Source organism: Semicossyphus pulcher, unplaced genomic scaffold (genome assembly GCF_022749685.1).
Source record: "Semicossyphus pulcher isolate SPU_LCO1_2020_fin unplaced genomic scaffold, fSemPul1.0.p SCAF_22, whole genome shotgun sequence".
NCBI classification, from domain to species: domain Eukaryota; kingdom Metazoa; phylum Chordata; class Actinopteri; order Labriformes; family Labridae; genus Semicossyphus; species Semicossyphus pulcher.
In genome coordinates, this window is record NW_027211696.1 from 21,815,531 (window position 1) to 21,836,636 (window position 21,106).

At 42.3% G+C, this 21,106-nt stretch overlaps 1 protein-coding gene and 1 pseudogene across 1 annotated transcript in view; both read right to left on the minus strand.

Annotated features, from left to right (window-relative positions):
* capslb (calcyphosine-like b) overlaps nt 1–6,571 on the minus strand; it is a 32,377-nt gene extending 25,806 nt beyond the window's left edge. The window contains exon 1 of the mRNA XM_069673568.1: nt 6,274–6,571. Within this exon, the coding sequence (XP_069529669.1) occupies nt 6,274–6,371 (98 nt within the window). The 5' untranslated portion in view covers nt 6,372–6,571. The remainder of the gene's footprint in view (nt 1–6,273) is intronic.
* A 505-nt stretch (nt 6,572–7,076) lies between these two features.
* LOC138602427 (uncharacterized) lies at nt 7,077–8,125 on the minus strand (annotated as a pseudogene).
* Nucleotides 8,126–21,106: the final 12,981 nt, after the last annotated feature.

The following is a 21,106-nucleotide window of genomic DNA, read 5'->3' on the forward strand; positions in this document are numbered from 1 at the left end:
GTGATTAAAAGAAGAGCCGAAACCTTCAGGATAAAGGGTAAGAATTTATGCAATATTTAAAGAAACAATGAGGATCTTTGATGTAATCCAAATAAATCTAATATAATAACATTAAAACACCAGATGGAGAACTCTACTACCTCTGTAGGCGCAAGAAGAACCTGGCTGAGCACCTTGCTAAGGTGGTGCGTTCTGCACAAGAGGCCAGCTCCATCTTTCAGGAGTTTCACTCCAGACATTTTGGGGGACACTGGTGTGGAAAAAACGCACAGTGCCATAATCAGCAGGTACTATTGGCCTGGCATGGAGGACGATGTCTGCAAGTGGGTAAGTATCCTCACTGAGTTGAAATACTAATTCAACAATTGTTGTAGGAGCCAATTTGCACTCCGGAGATCATAAATGGGAACCACTGTTTGTCCGGTCAGGTGTTCCGCCCGGAAGCTAAACAGTTTTGACCACACACACAGACACACACACGCTGCAGTAACTGGTGGCAGCAGATACTCGTGTTGGATGTTTGTTGCTTGTATTTGTTCGAGTTTAATGGACACTAAAAGGAAGAGAAAATAAACGGACAAGTGTTCCAAGGAAAAGTCAGTCTCTCGGACTATAATTCAACGGACATGCATCAGACCCGGGTAAGGTGCGTCAATGAAGAAACCCGTGGTGTAGCACCTCAGTGGCTCTAAGCGTTGGCTTAGCCTCTGTAATTGTGTTGCCCCTCTGGGAAAAGATTGATGGTAATGCCTGCTGGTAATGTTAAAAAATAAAGCTATCACCAGTAATGTATTATGCTTCACTTTTGATCATTTCTCCTGTTTAGATTGCTCAGTGTCAAAAGAAGAGGTCACTTTTGAAGGAAAAGAAGGAGTACATTCTTATAGAGGTGAACAGGGATGTCATGCAATGATGTCATGTCTTTTATTTTCTAGGTTACAGAGCCTCTGGAGCTTGTAGGGATGGACCTGGTGGGTAAACTTACTCCAACAGACGGTGGTAATCAGTACATATGTGTCATGGGTGATTATTTCACCAAATGGGCAGAGGCCTACCCACTCAAGAGCAAAACAGCAGATGAGGTGAGAAATTGTATACTAGATTTCTTTTACAAATGTGGCGCACCTAAAAGACTGCCAACAGACCAGGGCTCAGAGTTCTGCAACGAGGTACAGTCATGAAATCATTATTCTCAAATATGTACCTTCTGCGATGCTGACTTTTCTTTTCACCCAAATATAATGTCAAGGTCAGCTATGGATTGTGTGAGAGCCTTTGTGCTCCTTACCGTCCACAGACGAATGGCCTTGTCAAGAGGTTGAACGGCACTATACAGAGGCAGGTTTACTGAAAATCATTGAAATGAATACTATGTGTATAAAACATACAGGTTTTCTGATCATGCAATGAGTGTCTCTGGAAAATCCCAAATGCTCTGCTGTCTCTTAATGCTTCAAATTGTTACTTTTGAGGTGACTGAACAAACGGGACCAGTTCCTGCCGTCCACAAGGTTTGGCCTCCGTACAAAGAAACAATTGACAGCTAAGTACAGCCCCTACTATTTGATGTTTGGGATGGAGGCAAGGTATCCTTCGGAGGTGCCAAAGGAACACTAAGTAAGTGTCTCTAATGTTCACATGGTTTGTATTTTACAATTCATTTGAATCACCTCTCTACTTGTTCACATCTGTTCTTCACTGAAAAAGCGATTTGTGTCAGTTGACAGAAGACAAACTCAGCCAAGTCCCTAAAAACACAGTCAAGCACCTACCAAGAGGTCAGAGCAAATACTAGAAAAGGCCAGGAGAGGCGCGAAAAAGGAAACAACAAAAAGGCCAGGAGGACCACTGTTCTCCGGAAGAACATCCGTCAGGAGCAACGGAAAGGGGGTGAACTAGGAAAAGACATGCTGGGGCCGTTTATAATAACAAAACTGGATGGGAAAAGTGCTGACTGGTTTTCGGACCCCCCCCCGGACCCCCCCAATACAGTAAAACTGCACATTTTAGAGTGGCCTTTTATTGTGGCCAGCCTAAGGCACACCTGTGCAATAATCATGCAGTCTAATCAGCATCTTGATATGCCACACCTGTGAGGTGGATGGATTATCTCGTCAGAGGAGAAGTGCTCACTAACACAGATTTAGATTTTGTGTTCATAGAAAAAGTCTTGGATCTTTGAGTTCAGCTCGTGAAAAATAAAAACAAAAGAGTTGCGTTTATATTTTTGTTCAGTGTATATCAAGGAGAGGAGAGTTTTGTTTCTGGACCCATTTGGGGCAACTACAGAACAAATTCTTCACTGCAGAGATGTGACAAGGTACGTCAAGTATCAGCTTTTTAGTGTGAGTTACATACACTCTCATGTTTCTGCACTTGTGATAACGTTTAGGGAGCATGACATCACATTGGATGAATTTCCCTTTCACTACTGTTTCCCAGGCTAACCAGTACTTTGAACATCTGTCTATATAAGCTCCTTTTCAAGTCTGGGCCAAATATAATGAAGACAAAACTGATACTGTGGTGTCTTTGTGCTATGTGTAGAGCACTACTCCGCAGACACAACCCTGCCATCGGGAGGTGGACCTGCTCCACCACTGCACACCCGAAGCAGCAGGACTCAGCAGCCTGTGGTGTCTTTGTGTGCAGGGTAACAATGATAATCTGTGGCCAGCCATAATTCCAAAAGGTCATCCTCAAAATTCCTATTGCAAACTTTGTAGCTTGCAGAGCAGATTCTCCTGGGGAAAGCAGTTGATTACCCTGGAGATCGCCATGGCTTTGCTGAGCAATACAGGTATCCAGTACTCCAATCAGGTTTATGACATGTTGTTTATTTCTCTATTGGTATTATAATAATGTCTGTGTTTTACAGATGACCTGTCCCAGCTCTGGGGCAGAAACGAAGGAATGGGTAGGAAGATTAACAAACCTTTGTCCAATTGGCTGGAAGACTGGGATCCACCATTAATAGGTCACCTTACCGTCACCAAGTAAACTCTCACAATCACATGGCTTTTGGAGATGGATGGTTTAATTCACCAAACTTAAATGCATTTGCACTTTCCACAGACACTAGTGCAGCTGAAAGAACATAAGACCTCCACACTGGCAGGACCACCAATAAGATTAAAACCCACAGTCTGACACACGCTGTGTCTGAGTGTCATGAAATCCTACAGTCATGTCTTGACTGTTAAACTGCTTTATTATTCATGGTCTCTGGATGAGTCATGTGCTTAAGCTAATGTTTGACACTAATATGAGCTGTTTTTGTTTTACCTTTCCCTTTCAGATTGAGTGCACTTTCTGTGGTATCATACAGTTTGTGTGGATCACTCCTCCACAGAGGGGGGTGACCTCTGTAAAGCATGCCTCATTTAAAGATAAAAGCCTTGTACAAAATCATTAATGTTGTATTTCCTTAGTCACACTTATGGGTCACTCTAGCTACTATGTAAGAAGACATAGACATAGTGATAGCATGTATTTAATTTGTATTTTTTTAAACAGCCGTCTTGTTGCCCAAGAGAAAAGGATTTGATAGATGTGTAAACGATGACGTTCAAACGTTATCTTTCACTCAAGGGACTCACAGCAGAGAAGGAACTAAGGCATACATTCTAAAACTACAAAAATTAGTCAGTTAGCCATTTTTGCCGGTGTTGCCACTTGTGATCAACTGTTGGACTTCAACATGTGCTGTGTATTCAGACACAGAATGATATGCTCTCACAATTGCTGTCCCCAGTCATGAAATACACACAAAGTGATAACATGTTGACCGAACTTGTAGAAACTGATGCCTCTAATAAAACATGAGCGCATACAGATCGTATCACAAGTTAACACGGCTAACAGATACATCAACTCTACTTACGAGCGATGTGTTTTACCACAACCAGCTGACTGTTTGTGTCAGTTCTAAAGTAAATACAAACATTCCCAAATGCATCAGATTCATAACGACAATAATACTGAACAAAAATATTCCGACTTACAACCAAAACATTTCTCTCAACCAGTCGGCACCGTTTGCATTGTTTTCACCAGGCGTCTGCACAGTCACCTATATTTACATCCCAATATTCATCGCTTTAAACGAACTCTGAGACTCAGCAAACTTTTTCCTAACAACGCCACCTCTCAGAAGACTTCGATAAATCCCTGTAATGACGAAGCAAGCAGCGTATTTGAATGTTTAACGCCATTTGGTTAGTCGACATGAGATCCTCAAAAACCACGTCTGCGAAACAGCTGTCTATAGTATCACCAGTTAATTCACCACCAGTTAAACTGTGACACCGGCCGGAGTTTCACCTTTGATTGGAGCGCTGTGTAGATTACCGGTGCCCGGATTGATCGGGACATCGGAGCGTTCTCCTGAATCGGCTGACAGTAAGAGCGCAGTACTGGTGCAGACCAGCGATGCAATGACAGAGCAGAGGGAGAGACAGGAACTCTTGCAGCTTAAATAGACGTCAGATGATGTGGAAGGGATGTATATCAACTAGCTCGCAGGCGTCAGCCCATTTGTAAGAAGTAAAAGTTCCAGCTTTGTCAGGTCTGTCCTCAAGAGGAGAAGAAAACTTTTAAAATGCTCGTTTGTTGAACGGAGGGCGAATCGATCTGATGCATTTAAGGAACACAGTGTCAAGGGAATTTATCTCATGTTAAATGTTAGATCTAAACAGATTGTTAGCTGTTAGCTGTTAGCATGCATACGTCTGTTTATAGATGACGCTGATGGGAGCCGGGATGTCATTACGGAGGATCACGCTCCGCCTGCTTTTGCTCTCCACACCGACTGTTTTTCCTGCATACGTCGCATCTTGCCGATACGTGATTGGTCAATATTACTCGGACTACAAGCGCAGTTCGAACAGAAACCAGAAAACTTGCCGTCCTGGAAATCCACGTCCCTGTAAATAGAGATTATTTGCTTCTTAGACTTTCTGATGTCAGACGCTGCTGGAGCGGAGTGTCTCTGTTGGTCTGACTGGTCATACTGACGGCTTTAAAACATGAGCAAAGAAATCACAACTTTACTTGAGACACGGCTTTTCTCATTTTTTTGTGTGTGAGTGTGTTTATGAGATGTTACTTTATCATTTGGTGTTAAAAGGGCTGTGGTTTAGTGTGTGTGAGCGTGTGTGTCTGTTTGTTTGAGGGCAGCGTGCTTTGTTTGTACTATGGAAGGATTTTCCTGGTGTGTAAACATCACCACCTTCACTGTTTATCTATTCATTAATTAGTGTTTACATAACTTCTATAAATAAGGTCAATGCCATTTGTTTTACTACAAACATGAAGTGTTGTGTGATTCCTGTTGAAAGGCTCCATCAGTTCAGTCTGTCAGTAAAGCGGGCGGCGCCCTCTAGTGGTGACTGCAGAAACCATCAGCAGCAGTCAGTCACACATGCTGCTGTATCTTTATTTAAACAGCAGTTATTCTCGTGTCGTGTGTTTCTCCGTCTCTGTCTGAGCGTCTGAGCACAATAAACTGTGTTTGACAAACACAAATAAAGAAAGTTCATCAGAAGCTTCAACAGATTCAAAAACCTGCTGATGATCAAAGGAAGACACTCTGAGCAGACGGACTTCATCACACACTTTTATTATTGATTCACTGCATCGATCAGGTTCACAATATGATGCAATCACTACAAATACAACAACATATAACACAAGTACATGATCAAATGTTTCCACACGGCCTGTGTCATGTGGAATATCTAAACTATCATCCAAAGCAGGTGAACACGCGAGGAAACCCAATCAAACAAAGCACATCACACTCATGACTCTGAAGGCGAGCGCTGGATTGAGCTCCATCACAGCCTTCAGAGTTCAGCTCTGGAACATCCTCTGAACAAACTGATGAATTACTGACTCCACATCAGTTTATTCTGAATAAATCACAGACTTTATATTTACTGAAAGAACATTAGAACAACCTTAAAAACATTCAACACACAAAGGAACTCCAGAAGAGAAAAAGGACTTTGAATAGGTTTGTGTGAGAGGGGAGGCAGGGAGCTGCTGTACCCAACATTCAACACCAGGGGGCAACAACACAGGATCCAGCAGTGATATTAATTTGTACAGTGAAGTACCTATTGAAACTACAAGAAGAATAAAGACTACGAATAAACATCAACATTTTATACAACAGTGCGCAGTTTTAGTCATTAGCACTTTGACAGTGACTACATTTAAGTTTTCTTTACGTCGAACGTCAACGTCAGGCTGAGAAGAGGAGTGACAAACCTCTTGTGATGTTTAAACTCTGTATCAACAGTGTAGATCTCGGATCCCATCGGCTGTAGTCTGACAATGATATAGCCTCTGAGCACACCTGTGCACATGCCGCGGCGTGTAGCCAGCGGTTAGCAATAAACGGTTTCCTTTTCTGCGTGCTGCATTGTTTACAAAAAAGAACCTGATTTTCTTGTGATTGACTTTAATCAATGGGTCTTTCCTTTGGCAAAATGTCATCATCATGATGCAGATAAGTAAAAAGTCAACATGAAGCTTCGTCAGGTCTGTCCTCAAGAGGAGAAGAAAACATCTTTACAATCGGAAGTTTGTTGAACGGAGGGCGGAGCCATCATTTCTGATGGATTCAAGGAAGTTCGGAAATCTTGACGCTGAACAGCTTTCGTGACTCAGTGACAGGGAAATTATCTTAAGTTGAATTTTAGACGTAGAAAAGATTTCATGTCTATGTAGAATCTGTAAATAGAGATTACAACAGTGTAGACCTTGTTTCCTTCACAAGAGAAAGATGCTGTTCACTTCACTTCTATCTGTTCTTCAACTGCTTTACCAGCTGGTTAGTTTGTGCTCTGGTTCTTTCATCCACCCTCCGACAGATGGTTTGAGACTTTACTGATGGTCAGAGACAGAGAGGCTGACTGAAAACAGAGAATCGCCTTCAAAATAAGAGCTCTGCTATTTAAACCGGAAGTAAAACATTAAACACTGAAAGCAGGTAATAAACACAAAATAAATGCATCAAAAATACTGCTCAGCAGGGCTCTCTCTTTTTAAAAGTTAAAATATGAATTGGGTTATTTACATCTCATCTCCTCCAGTTTCTGGACCTTCTCTGCGTCTCCTCTCTCCCTCATCTTCTCAATCAGGAAGTCCAGGTGGACGTGAGTGGACAGTGAATCAGCATTGAGGGCGATCTGCTCCAGTTTGAGAACGTGCTGGAAGGACTCTTCCAACAACTGATCTTTGTCTCTCTGGAGCTCCTCCACTTTCCTCTCAAGATCTTCCAAAAGGCTTGTCGTCTTCTCACAGTCTGCTTTACTCTTTTCATACTTCTCTTTGACCTCATGAAGAGTCTTCTGAACTTTTCTTGTCTTGGTCACATAGATCTTCTTTTCTTTCACATGGTCAGACACAGGACACTTGTTGGTACAAACAGTGCGCAGCGGCCTCTTCTCATGACCTCACAGTGTTTGGGATACCAGGCCAGTGTGCATCCAGGGTAGTGACAGTTCTCCTCACAGACTGTACAGCGGACAGCTCCTTCATAAAACACCAGCCCCCACCTTCCACCATTAATTGGTTTAATCTCTCTGTATGGCTCGTCAACTTCAACAGTGAAGTTCTCGTTGCTCTTCATCTCTTCTTCATGTTTCTTCAGAGCGTCCTGAGTCTGTTGGATTTCTTTCTGTCGTAGTTCAGTCAGCTCGACTCGTTCTTGCAGGTTCTGGATGCAGGCTGTCAGTCTGATGCGTGAATTCAGCACAGCAGCAGTGTTCCTCAGATTTAGAGGTGAAAGTGTTTGCAGTAAGTCTGTAAATTCTTTCATTCCCCTCTGTGTTATGTCCCACGAAGCCTCTAAAGCATTCCTGTTTTTCTGATTTCTCTCTGTGCTCTGGCAGTTATTAAACAGGAAGTGAACCGGCTGATTCTTTTCATTTATTGCACACTTAATGTTTGCAGCCTCGAGAGCTTTCAGAGCCTCTTTGGGTGTTCTTCCATCAGAGTGTGTGAGGAGGGAGACGATGTTGTTCTCCAGGTCTTTTCCAAACAGAGACACCACTGAATCAAAGATGTACCTCATTCGGTCGCTCAGTCGATTGTCACTCGCTTTCAGCTTTTCTTGTTTGGATCTTTTTTACCGAGAGTCATTTTTCTTAGAGTTCCTATATTCCCTTTCTTTGGTGTCAGCTGGTAGACAGCAGGAGACCCTGATTGGATCAGATGTTTGCAGGTGATCTTGTCGTATTTGCATGAGGTGTTAGCCCTCCTGTAGAAAAAGCAAAAATTCAATTAACCCTGACACATTCTCGACCTCACACCTGTCTTGATTCTCAAGTCAATTATGATCCATCCGTCAGTGTTTGGTAGGTTAAACACAGAGTTACTGTCACAGCAGCATGTAAACACAAAGATCACAAAGTCTGATGACCCTGAAGCACACATGAGCAGTGATGCAAGCAGAGCTGAAACACAAATCATCTGTCATTTTAGATCACTCTGAGAGAAGCTGATAAGAACTTGACTTGTGTCCACTTACAGAGCATCTGTGGAGGCTTTGACCACTGGAGGACTCAGAGAAACGTCCTCTGAAGACGTTTTACTCTGGTCAAACCATTCCAGACCTGTTTGTGAAAACAAGGCAAACAACAACCAGATTAACCACATAGTCACTTGTGATAAGCCTGCTCATAAATAGAAACAGAAAAAGGTTTTAATTTGCTTTTGAATGTGGACACACCTGTGACAGAACTCTACCTGTCTCTGACAGATCTCTCGGTTTCAAACAATCACCACCTTAATGTGGTCAAGGGCTTGGTGTGTCCCTGTGACCTCGGGAGCTGTGCTGTGGGGGCACTAACCCTTGGTAGGGTCTCCAAAGGCAAACTGGTCTGTGGGGAGGGTCCACACTTACTAGGGGACAGTGCTAGTACTTAGCCATAACAAACTCCATGTCTGAGCTTAAAATGATTCATCAAAGCACCTGGTACCAGAACAACCACGAAGTCCAGGTGGACATGAGTCGACTATCCACTATGTGGTCGTATCAGAACATCTGCATCCATGTGTGTCATGTGATCACCACCTGGTGGTCAGTGGGATCAGATGGCTGGAGGCTGCTGAACTAACCCGCTAAACGTGCAGTGAGGGTAAACTGCTCCTCTGTGCACAGAAACTTTCATGCATCCTTCAGAAGGTTTGGGACATGGAATCCAACTGACCACGATCACAGTCTCCATTGTGGAAGCGACTGCTAGGAGTCGTAGCCAGAAGGTTGTCATTGTCGGACTTGTCCCAGTGGCTCACAGAGGATGTGAAATGTGACGCAGAGAAAAAGCCTCAAACAACAACAACTTGCACTGTAAGTTTTAAACGCTGCGGTGAAGTTATGCATTTCTGGCTACAACAATCAACATCAACATCAATCCTGGAGGAAGTGCAGGGGAGACACAATGTAGCCGAACTGAGCTTTAAAAGAACAATCTGTGCATCCAATGAGTCGAAATAAATTATAAGTGAGCAGTGAGCAAGAAATGGACCTGAGAGGAATCTTTCAGTCTTTCAAAGACTTTTAAGTTGTTTCTGTATCGTTAAGTTTAGCATTACATGTGACGACACTGTGAAACAGGCAGAATTAATTCATTTAAAATATAAATATAGCAGAAGACTTAGTTTGTTTGTCTCCCACAGCTGACCTTGTGTCTCCACCAGATCATTCCTGTTGATCTTCTCTAGAATCTTCTTCACCACTTCAGTAGACTGTTGTTGGTTGTAGGTCTGTATGATCAGATCCGCTGTGTCCAGCCTGTCTGCTTGTTCCAGTTGACACAAAGGGATGACTGTTGAGCGAAAGTGTAAATTAAACGGAGGAGGAAGAGTTAGTGTCCCAACAAACAGCATCAACAGCAAAGTAAAACTAAATCAGAAAACTGGGTGCTTCTTCCTAAAATGTGATCAACTACATGAACACAAACTTGGAGTAAAGGACTGCGTCTTATTCAAACCTCACAGAATCTAAAGTTGAGCCCTGGCTGCTACTGCAGTGTGACCGGTCTGTAATTAACATGTAAATAACATATTTCAATGTTTGGGTTTCTGTTTAATACTTGAAAGCTGTGACTTGTTTAGCTGATGTCATAAAGGTAAGTGTAAGGAGGTTAAAGGTCACATTTATAATTTACAATGGGAGACATCAAATCTTTATTCCTGTGCAGTGTCAGTCCCTCTCTCTTATCGCTAAGAGTCAAGCAAAGGGCCCGGGTGTTTTTTGAATATATTTTTTTATTGAGCACTCATATCACAGGAGTTGTACATGATACAACATTCACAAAAGAGCTTTAGACCAATGCTCACCTCATTTTGTATGAATTATCCCCCCCCCCCGAACATACAGGACATCCATCCAGGGAAAAAAAAAAGGAGATAATAATAACAATAATAATAATACTGATATAATAAATAAATGAAAAATTAAATAAATTAGAAAGAAAAAAAAACAAACATACATAATCATAGGCTCACCATTTTTTCAAGTTGTGTACTACACACTATAGCTCACAAGGATAAATATCACAACTGTAGATGCTAGAGGGCTGCTAAGTGGTGCTAAGCAGGCACAGTCTTAAGTTTACCCAAATATGTCAGCACTGGATCCCAGACTGAAAAGAATTTATCCCTGGACCCCCTGAGAGTGTATTTTATTTTCTCTAACTGTATAAACTGCATTAGGTCATTAAACCACAGAGACACACTAGGTGGATTTTTAGATTTCCAATGTAATAAAATTCTTCTACGTGCAAGCAGTGTTGTAAAAGCAATGATGTTTTTATATCTTTTCCTTATTGTACAGTATCTTCTATCAGTAGTACCAAATATGGCCATTACTGCACTGGGCTGTAGATCAATATCAAGAGCCTCTGACAATGTTTTAAAGATTGCAAACCAATAGGGTGTTAAGGCTGAACACGACCAAAACATATGGGTTAAGTCGGCAGGAGTATTTCGACACCTGTCGCAGCTTGCATCCGTGTTAGGGTATATTTTAGCAAGTCTGGCTTTGGAGTAGTGGATGCGATGTAAGATCTTAAACTGTATTATGCTTAATCTGGCACATGAAGAGCTGTCATTCACTCTTAGTAAAGCGCTGTCCCAAATGTCTTCTTCCAAGTCCTCTCCCAGCTCATCCACCCAAGCTGCCTTGATCTTTGCAAGAGTTGTATTTTTAAAAGAGGATATACAGTTATTGATTCTTGAAATAAGTCCTTTAAAGCTGAAGGTAGTTTCTAATAGATCATCTAAACCGGAAGGTGATGGTAAATATGGAAAGTTGGGGTCATGATGTTGAAGGAAGTGGCGGACTTGGAAATAACAAAACAGGCTAGACCGAGGGAGGCCAAATTTATGTGATAAGTCATCAAAGCTAGCAAAAATACTGTTTATATACATATCTTTAAATTTGTAAATGCCTTGTCTTTGCCAGAGAGTAAATTCGGAGTCTAATCTAGCTGGAAGGAAAAGATGATTATTGTGTATGGGACTTATATGGAGAAGATTATTAAACCTGAAGCTATGTCTAAGTTGAAACCGTATTTTGAGGGTATTTATGACTACTGGATTGTTGGTGTATTGAGAAGTAGAAATGGGAAGGCTGGAGGTGACCAGGGCTCTGAGAGAGGTTGAAGTGCAAGATTTAGCTTCAAAATGGCACCAGTCCGTATCAGGAGTGTGGAGCCAGTGCATGATTTTTTGAACATTTGAGGCCCAGTAATAATGACAAAAATTTGGGAGAGCCAGGCCACCCTGCATTTTAGGCCTCTGTAACAGTTCTAGCCGTATTCTAGGTTTCTTCCCCTCCCATATAAATGAAGTGAAGACCTTATCAATAGATTTGAAGAAAGATTTAGGGAGATAAAGTGGAATACACTGAAACAGATAAATAAATTTGGGGAGTACATTCATTTTTATACAGTTCACTTTTCCTGCTAAAGATAGGTGAAGTGTTTTCCATTTCTTCAAGTCTGATTTGACTTTCTCAAATAGCAGACAGAAGTTTTCCTGGTAAAGCTTCTGCATGTCCCTTGTGATGTTAATGCCCAGATATCTAAAGCCATTTCTAGACATCTGGAACGGCAGAGCATTGTCCTGTATTTGAAGAGCCAAGTCATTAACAGGATAACATTCACTTTTACTAAAGTTCAATTTGTACCCAGAAAAAGCACCAAATCTCCTCAGAGCATGGATCACATGGGGGGCGCTTGAAACAGGGTCCGATACATACATTAATAAATCATCTGCGTACAGAGATACTCTATGCTCTTCCCCTCCCCTATGGATTCCACTTAATGAGGGTAATGATTTGAGTGCAATGGACAAGGGCTCTATGGCCAGGGCAAATAGCAGTGGGCTGATAGGGCCGCCCTGACGGGTGCCTCTTGACAGCTGAAAATACTGAGAGCGTTTGCCATTTGTAATTACTGAGGCTTTGGGTGAGGTATATAAGAGTTTAATCCATGAAATGAAATTAGGACCATACCCAAATTTCTTTAAGCATGTAAATAAATATCCCCATTCTACCCTATCAAAGGCTTTCTCTGCGTCGAGCGTGATAACCACCTCGGGGACTGCACTGGACGCAGGAGAGTGAATAATATTTAATAGCCGGCGGATATTTGTAAATGAATGACGCCCCAAAATAAAACCAGTCTGGTCAGCAGAAATCACGTCATGCATTGTGGCTTCTAAACGTAAGGCAAGGGCCTTGGCCAAGATCTTCACGTCACAGTTTAAAAGGGAGATGGGTCGATACGAGCCACATTCCGTGCTATCTTTACCTGGCTTAAGCAAGAGGGTAATTGATGCTTCAGTCAGTGTCTGCGGAAGGGATCCATGAGACAAATAGTCATTAAACATATCAAGTAAGATTGTAGACAGCTTACTAGAGAACTTTTTATAGAACTCTGCAGGGTACCCATCAGGGCCAGGCGTCTTGCCATTCTGCATTGCCTTAATCGCGTTAATGATTTCCATAGATTTTAGTGGGAGCTCAGTCTCAGTCCTGTGTCTTGTTTTTATAGAAGGAGCTTGGAGATGGTTGAAAAAATGTTCCATGTTAAAGCTATCATTTGTTATCTCTGACGTATACAGATTTGAGTAAAACGAGGTGAATGTTTCGTTAATTTCTTCTGGGTCAATAGTTAGTTCACCATCATCTTTCCGTATTTGTGGAATCTGTTGGGACACGGAGCGGCACTTAAGTTGGTGTGCTAATAGCCGTCCAGCTTTGTCGCCATGCTCATAGACATACCCCCGTGATTTTAATAGGAGACGTTCTGTCTTTTCAGTTGATGACAAATTATATTGAGTTTGGAGGTCCAGCTTCTTTTTATATAATTCAGGGGAGGGGGAGGTGGAGTACTGAGAATCCACCATAGCTATTGCTTTAATGAGCTCCTCTTGTTTTGTTCTTTTCATTTTATTTGTTTTAGCAGAATATGATATAATCTCACCCCTGATTACAGCTTTTAATGTTTCCCATAAAAGAGAAGGGGAGGTGTCCTCTTTTTTGTTGGAATCTATAAAGTCATCAATTTTTTGGGAGATCATTTCACAAAAAGTCTCATCAGCCAGAAGATTTCTATCTAATTTCCAAGAGGGGCGTTCTGATTTGTAAGAAGGAAATGCAAGGTCTAATATTACAGGGGCATGATCTGACTCAGCTATAGCTGAGTATTCAGCGTTTGTGACAAAGGGGAGAAGAGTCTGGTCAATAAAAAAATAATCTATTCTACTATACGAATGGTGTACAGAGGAGAAAAAAGAAAAGGACTTGCTTTGTGGAAACAAAGAACGCCAGGGGTCAACACCTCCTATCTGGTTCATAAAGGCTGATAACAGCTTGGCCTTTTTAGACAGGTTCGTAGATTTAAAGTTGGAACGGTCTAATACCGGGTTCATTACACAGTTTAAATCGCCGCCAAATATCAATTGTTGTGAGTTCAAATCTGGGATTAATGAAATTATTTTCCCCATAAATTTATCATCATCCCAATTTGGGGCATAGATGTTAATCAAAACCACAGGCTTATGGTAGAGAAGTCCAGAAACCATTACAAATCGACCTTGTGGGTCTGAGGTGACAGTGGTCGCACTAAACTGGATTCTTTTATGAATCAATATGGCCGTTCCACAAGTTTTAGAGTTAAGGTTGGAATGGAACACATTCCCCACCCATCCTTTTTTTAGTCTGACTTGATCTTTAACCAGTAGATGGGTTTCCTGTAGAAATACAACATCACATTTAAGTATTTTAGATGATTAAATATTCTGGCTCTTTTAACAGGCCCATTTAAACCTTTTACATTCCAGCTAATGAATCGTATAGCAGCCCTCTTTGCATCAATACCATCTCTCATGTTCAACTATAAAAAATAAAAATGAAAAGAGTAGTAAGTAAAGAGAAGTTAGAGCAGTGGTTGTGATAAAGTACACAGTTATGTTCGTTTCTTAAGTGAACTAAGGTGAATGTTTGTTGCAGAAATGTGGTGGTGTCCTTTCCCCTAACCCTATCCCATGTCCAAAACAAAAACAGAACTAGAACTAAGCCTATACTTGTCCTTCTCCCTGAGGCAAGCTGCAGGCTAAACACTATTTCCAAAAACCAATGATATGTTAAAATAAAAAATGAAAAAAAAATAAAATGGTTGAGCAATACAATAACTGTAAAACAAACGAGCATATATGAGAACGTGTATAACATAAATATTGAAAGGCAACATAAGTGGTCTGTACAGTAGAAGAGTTCAAGATATGTACTTGTGTACAGTATAATACCGATTAGTCAAGCAATAACGTCAGTGAGTGTTCATACCTCGGGTCCTCAGACCGCTGGCTGACGTGATGGGTTGAAGAGGTGATCTTACATGTCAAAAGCTCAGATGGTTAACCATCTCCAGGCTGCACAGACCAAACCGCGACATATATAGCCTTACTCCTTACCAAACTTCTGATCTAGAAACTTCTGAGCTTCATCAGGTGAGTCGAAGGTAAACACGTCATCCTCGTACATCACGCGCAGCCGGGCCGGGTACAGCAGGTGAAACTTGACGCTCCTCCGGTACAAGGCTTGTTTAACTCCGTTAAACGCAGCTCTCTTTTTAGCGAGCAGTGCGCTGACATCTTGATAAACTCTTATAGTGGTACCTTGGTACGTCAGCTCGTGATTCCTGGCCCAGCGCAACGCAGCTTCTTTCTGTTGAAATCTGGAGAAACAGACCAGGAACGTGCGGGGGGATGATCTCCGGCCGGATCTGGAGGTCGGGGTCCGGTGGGCTCTCTCCAATTCAGGCGGCGCAGCGAAAACATCGGGGGCCATCGCTTGCATCAATGCCTCGGACATGAACTTAACGGGGTCCTTGCCATCCTCGCTGCCTTCAGGGATGTTTAATATACGGAGGTTAGCTCTCCGCGAGCGATTCTCGAGGTCGTCAATCCGTTCCAGAAGTGACTGGTTATGGTTTTGAAGCGTTTTAATGGTAGACTCCGCTACCGTTAATCTTTCAAAGTTGTCACCAGCCACAGACTCAACGGAGGTGAGACGGCCCTGGAAAGACTTCATTGTTGATTGCAGTGTATCCATTGCAGTCTGCAGCGGTTTGATAGCCTCTTGGATCAGGGAAGAAACATCCTCCTTTAACGAGGTTCTCTGTTTAGCGAACTCTGCAGACAGCTGGTCCATGCCGACCACCGCGGGAGCTGCAGCAGTTTTTGACGATGTTGGAGAGTTGTTAGCTGCAAAAGATGCTAGCTTGCCCGCAGCACTCGTAGCAGCACGTGTAGCCGGAGTTTCCACGTTGTTGGCTGGTTTAGTGTTTTTAGGTTTGCTCATCTTATGCGGAGTTGACTAAACTAGTGTGAGGGAAATTCTCCTCCTGAAGATAATTTGTGAAGAACAAGCAAACTCAATGTTATGAATCAAGTCTCTTTACTTGCATTCACATGCAGCATGGAGAGAAGTGCGAAAGTTCTCTCCCTTGCTGTTGCAATGGTCAAGCTTATATACAACATCAACAACCCCCATCCCCACATGGTACTTCAATCAGTCACCTGGCCTCCATCAGCAAGAGAAGATGATCCTTCTCTGCTCTCCAGGGGAAACCAGGGGAAACCGGGGTTCACCAAGTCAACGTCATAAAATAAATTGCCCCCCCCCCCATATAAATTTAAATTTCGACAAGTTACCCTCTTGATGATCCCTGGAAAAATTCCACATTCCCTCCTTTTGACACAAAGTGTAAATACATTATTGTTTGGAATTAAATTTCACATCACACCATGTTATGAATAAACAAAAACCTAGAAAACCTAAAATAAACAGACACAAGACACCCAAGAAATTACCATTATGCTACAACTAATACTATAGGAAAAACAAACTAACAATAACAACATTTGTTAAACCTCTTCCTGTTCCGAATCAATATATGGGTTTCCTGGAACCCATTCTGACATATGATACAAATTTGCTTCACTATCATCTGCTGGTTCAAGTGGTATTTTAACATATACCGATGTCTTTTCTCCTCCGAGTATTCCACCTATCCATCGATACATGAAAGCTCGCATACAAGTTAAGGCACAAGTACAAAAACATAAAACAATACAGAACACAGTCAGAACAGGCACCAACACATGAATGATTAGAGGACCCCAGTGGCCGAAGTGGTCATTCAACCATTTGTTAAAACTAAACCCTGCAGACTGAGACGGACCAAATGCGTCGCGAATGTTCTCAAGTGCGGTGATTACAGTGGTTATATTATCCGAATTATCAGGAATGATTGTCACACACGCCTCTCCTGTTAAGTTTAATGTCAGGCATAGACCTCCAGTTTTTGCCAGAATATAATCAAGAGCCATTTCGTGTTTTAACAAAGTTAACCTGTGGGACTTATCATTTGCGGCTAAATAATGGAAACCTTTTATTGTTTCATTAGCGAAAGCAGACATTGTACAAGTTATGTTATCAATCAATCAATCAATCAAATTTTATTTGTATAGCGCCAAATCATAACCAGGGTTATCTCGAGACACTTTACAGAAAGAGCAGGTCTAGACCGACTCTTTGTTAAGTTATTTAAAGAGAGGCCCAACATCAATCCACCATGAGTAGCACTTAGCAATTCGGCACATTGGCAAGGAAAAACTTCCTTTTAACAGGCAGAAACCTCGAGCAGAACCAGACTCATGTTGAACAGCCATCTGCCTCGACTGGATGGGCCGAAAATGGGATAGAAGGAGATGCAGGATAGAGACAGGCAAAGAGAGCAACAACAACATATGTTCTTGTTACCACAACAACATATGTCCTTGTTACATGAACAACAACAGACACATACTTATGGTTACAATGCCAATAATAGTGGTAGACATAGTTATCAATATGGTCAGCCAAGAACGTTACCCCATACCACGGAAATAACCCAATACCCCATTTCTCACCTAAGGAAACACGCCAGTGGTAAGATTGAAGATTAGAAAACTGTGCCATTTCACGTTTATGAATATGATCATGGTTTGACTGTTTGTTTAGGTCTATAGGGATTAATGCCAGATTGGTTATGGTCAGGTTAACAAAATAACAACAGCCAGACCATCCTGGTGGTAGAAAAAAGAATGCCTTATTTTCACAGAACCAGTAGAGATTACCAATAGGAGGTATCCCTTTGTGTGCAGGGGCATTAAGGAACCTTTTTACTAAGACAGTCTCTCTATTTTTAAAAGTCATGTTCATGTGACCAGCACCTGGTTTGTGTGTTGGTAGACTCGCAAAAGGATCTGGGCAATGTGACACCCCCATAAATTGACCTGGGCCATTTGCACATAAACAGGCATGGTGGGAACTACTTTGGTCTAGAGGAATCTCAGTTGGTTCTGCGTAAGTTGAATTTAATGGGACATTTTGTGAACCAGTCTAAGCAAGATAAATATATGTTTCTTTGCTTTGTTGTATGATTATACAAGTTCCTACTTACATTATACCACGTCAAATGAGAAAATTTGCAATATTCACGTGTGCTATTGTCCATGTGCAGATGGTCAGCAAAATATTGTACTAGACTAACAACTGGATCCAAACAAGGACAGTCTTTCACCTCAAGTTGGAATAAAGAATGCCAATTAGCTAGAGGAGCCTGAATGGCTAAGACACTAGTTTCAGGGCCATACATCCTATTTTTTAACCACCCTATAAAGGTATACCACGTATTTTTCTCTCTATAATTATCAATTAAGTCACCAGCATCAAACCCCCAGGGTTTCCAATCACTCTGCTCACCCAATTGTCTTTTCCTTCTACTCAACAGTTCTTTTGCACCAATTTCAACGCGCGCTTCTTCTTCTGGGGTCTCCTGACCCTGCGGTGGTGACATGCCAATGTCACGCCTTCCCTCTCTGTTGCCCTGCACTCTTGGTGTCATCAGTCCAGTTCCTCCCATGGTTGATGGGTTGGGTGTATGCATATCAGTATAAGTGGAATCAGTTTGACTTTTGGATGCATGTGAATCAGTAGGCAGTGTGGTGGGTGTAAATATATGAGGACGTTTGAAGTCCAATTTTTTCCCGGTTTTATCTCTTTGGAGATGGCTGTGACCTTTCTGCTCGACTGTAGACTGGATTGTGATGGTGGTAACCAGGCCAATGATGAAGACTGCCGCCACAACCTTCCAACAGGACCCATCCTCAACTCCCCACCAGCTAGGCTGTCGTCTTTCCAGCAGCATCATTACAGGGGAAGACCTTGCACTGAGAAGCATGGATCCACGTGTCCCTCTCAGCAATCCTGATAGCAGTTGGAGTTGTCAACAGTACCTGGTATGGCCCTGTCCACCGAGGCTGACGCCAGTGTTTCCTCCTGAGGTCTTTTACCACTACCCAGTCCCCGGGTTGGAAGTTGTGGAGTTTCACTCCCGTAGGCTCAGGAAGGGCAGCTTTTACCTTAGGGAAGATAAGCTTCAAGGTATGCATAAGTGCACAACAATAACTTAACATGTCATCATCCATTCCTGTCAGAGTTAACCTGTTTTGTGGAAAAGGGGTGTTCGTCATTCGCATAGGGCGGCCAGTGAGGATCTCATAAGGAGAGAGGCCCGTTGTCTTATGTGGACGACCTCTCATAAACATTAATGCCAGTGGCAAAACCTCCATCCATGACAGGTCTGTTTCTGCCATTAATTTAGTCAATTTTGTCTTTAAGGTCTGATTAGCTCTCTCCACTGCTCCTCCACTCGCTGGATGATAAGCACAGTGTGTTTTCAGGTTTATCTGGAGACTTTCTGAGAGACTCTGAATGATGTTATTGACAAAATGAGACCCATTATCACTAGTTAACTTGGATGGAAGGCCCCAGCGTGGAATTACTTCTCTTAACAATGCTTTTGCCACAGAGACAGCCGTAGCATGTTTACATGGGAAACACTCAATCCATTTTGAGAACATGTCCACAATTACAAGACAATATTTATAACCTCTACATGGAGTAAGTTCAATAAAGTCCATCATTAAATGTTCAAAAGGCCCTTCAGGTTTGGGATGCGCTGACAGAGGCATTGTTGCACCCCTGCCAACATTGTTCGTCACACAAATAACACATTTTTTACAAAAATTTTCAGCAAAAGTGGTAAACCCTGGTGCATACCACAATCTATTTACAATGTCCATCATTCCCCCTTTTGAGACATGGTCAGGCCCATGGATCAATTTGGCTAAAAAAGGGAAGATGGATTTCGGGAGTACTGGAAGGCCATGTGCATTCATCCAGACTCCAGAGGGGAGTTCACTACACCCTTTCTTTCTCCATAGTGTTTTCTCACCAACATCAGCTCCTGTTTGCAGCAGAGAGACATCATTAAGGGAGAAAACATCATTTTGGAGAGACAAGGGCATTTGTAGAGTGGGGGAGGCAGGTGAAAGTGCCGCTGTCTTTGCAGCTACATCTGCAGCAGCATTTCCCTGAGACACAGGGGTTGCTGCATTTGTGTGTGCTTGGCATTTGCATACTGCTACAGAGTCAGGCAGAAGTAATGCAGACAACAAGTTCACAATAAGACTTTTATGCGCAATGGGTTTACCTGTAGAAGTAAGGAAACCACGATTTTTCCATAAAGCATGGAAGTTATGACACACGTTAAAAGCATACTGTGAATCAGTATAAATTGTTATGTTTTGTCCCTTTCCCAGTATAAATGCACGGGTTAATGCAAATAATTCAGCTGCCTGGGCAGACAGGTTGTCAGGAAGTTTGGCACTCTCAATTACACCATGTTTAGTACAAATGGCATACGACACACATGGAGAACCATTTGACGGATGTCTCATGGCAGACCCATCTACAAAGAAGACAGAGTCAGGATTTGTGAGAGGAGTGTCAAACAGGGAATCACGTGGTTTTGATACCGTGTCCACTACCTCCAGGCAGGGATGCGGTTCCCCGTCTTCAGCAGTTGGGAGCAATGTTGATGGGTTAAGGACAGTGCATCGTTTCAATGTAACATGAGACATTATTAGTAAGACATTTTGCCAATGTAACAGCCGTGCTGGGGTTAAATGTGCAGTTTTTGCTTGAAGAATGAGGGAGTGAACAGCATGCGGGACATGAACAACAAGAGGACACATAGCTACAATGTCGGCTGTAGACAATACTGCTTCTGTAGCTGCTGCTACAGCTCTTAAGCATGCAACCATAGCCCTCTCTGTATTGGAAAGTCGCTTTGAATAATAACCTATTGGTCGTTGTTTGTCTCCATGAGGCTGAGTGAGAACTGCTGACATGAAACCATCACGTTCAGAAACAAACAGATTAAATTGTTTGGTCGAGTCTGGGAGTCCTAAACAAGGAGAACTAGATAATGATTTCTTCAAGTCAGTGAATGCTGTTTCTGCTTCACAAGTCCAAGTCAAAGTATCAGTCATGGCCAAATGTCTTCCCCCATGAGTGATGTCATACAGGGGTTGGGAGATCTCCGCAAAATCACGAATCCATGGACGGCAATAGCCTGCTAACCCTAAAAAGGACATCATTTGTTTTTTAGTACGCGTTTTTGGAACATCCAAA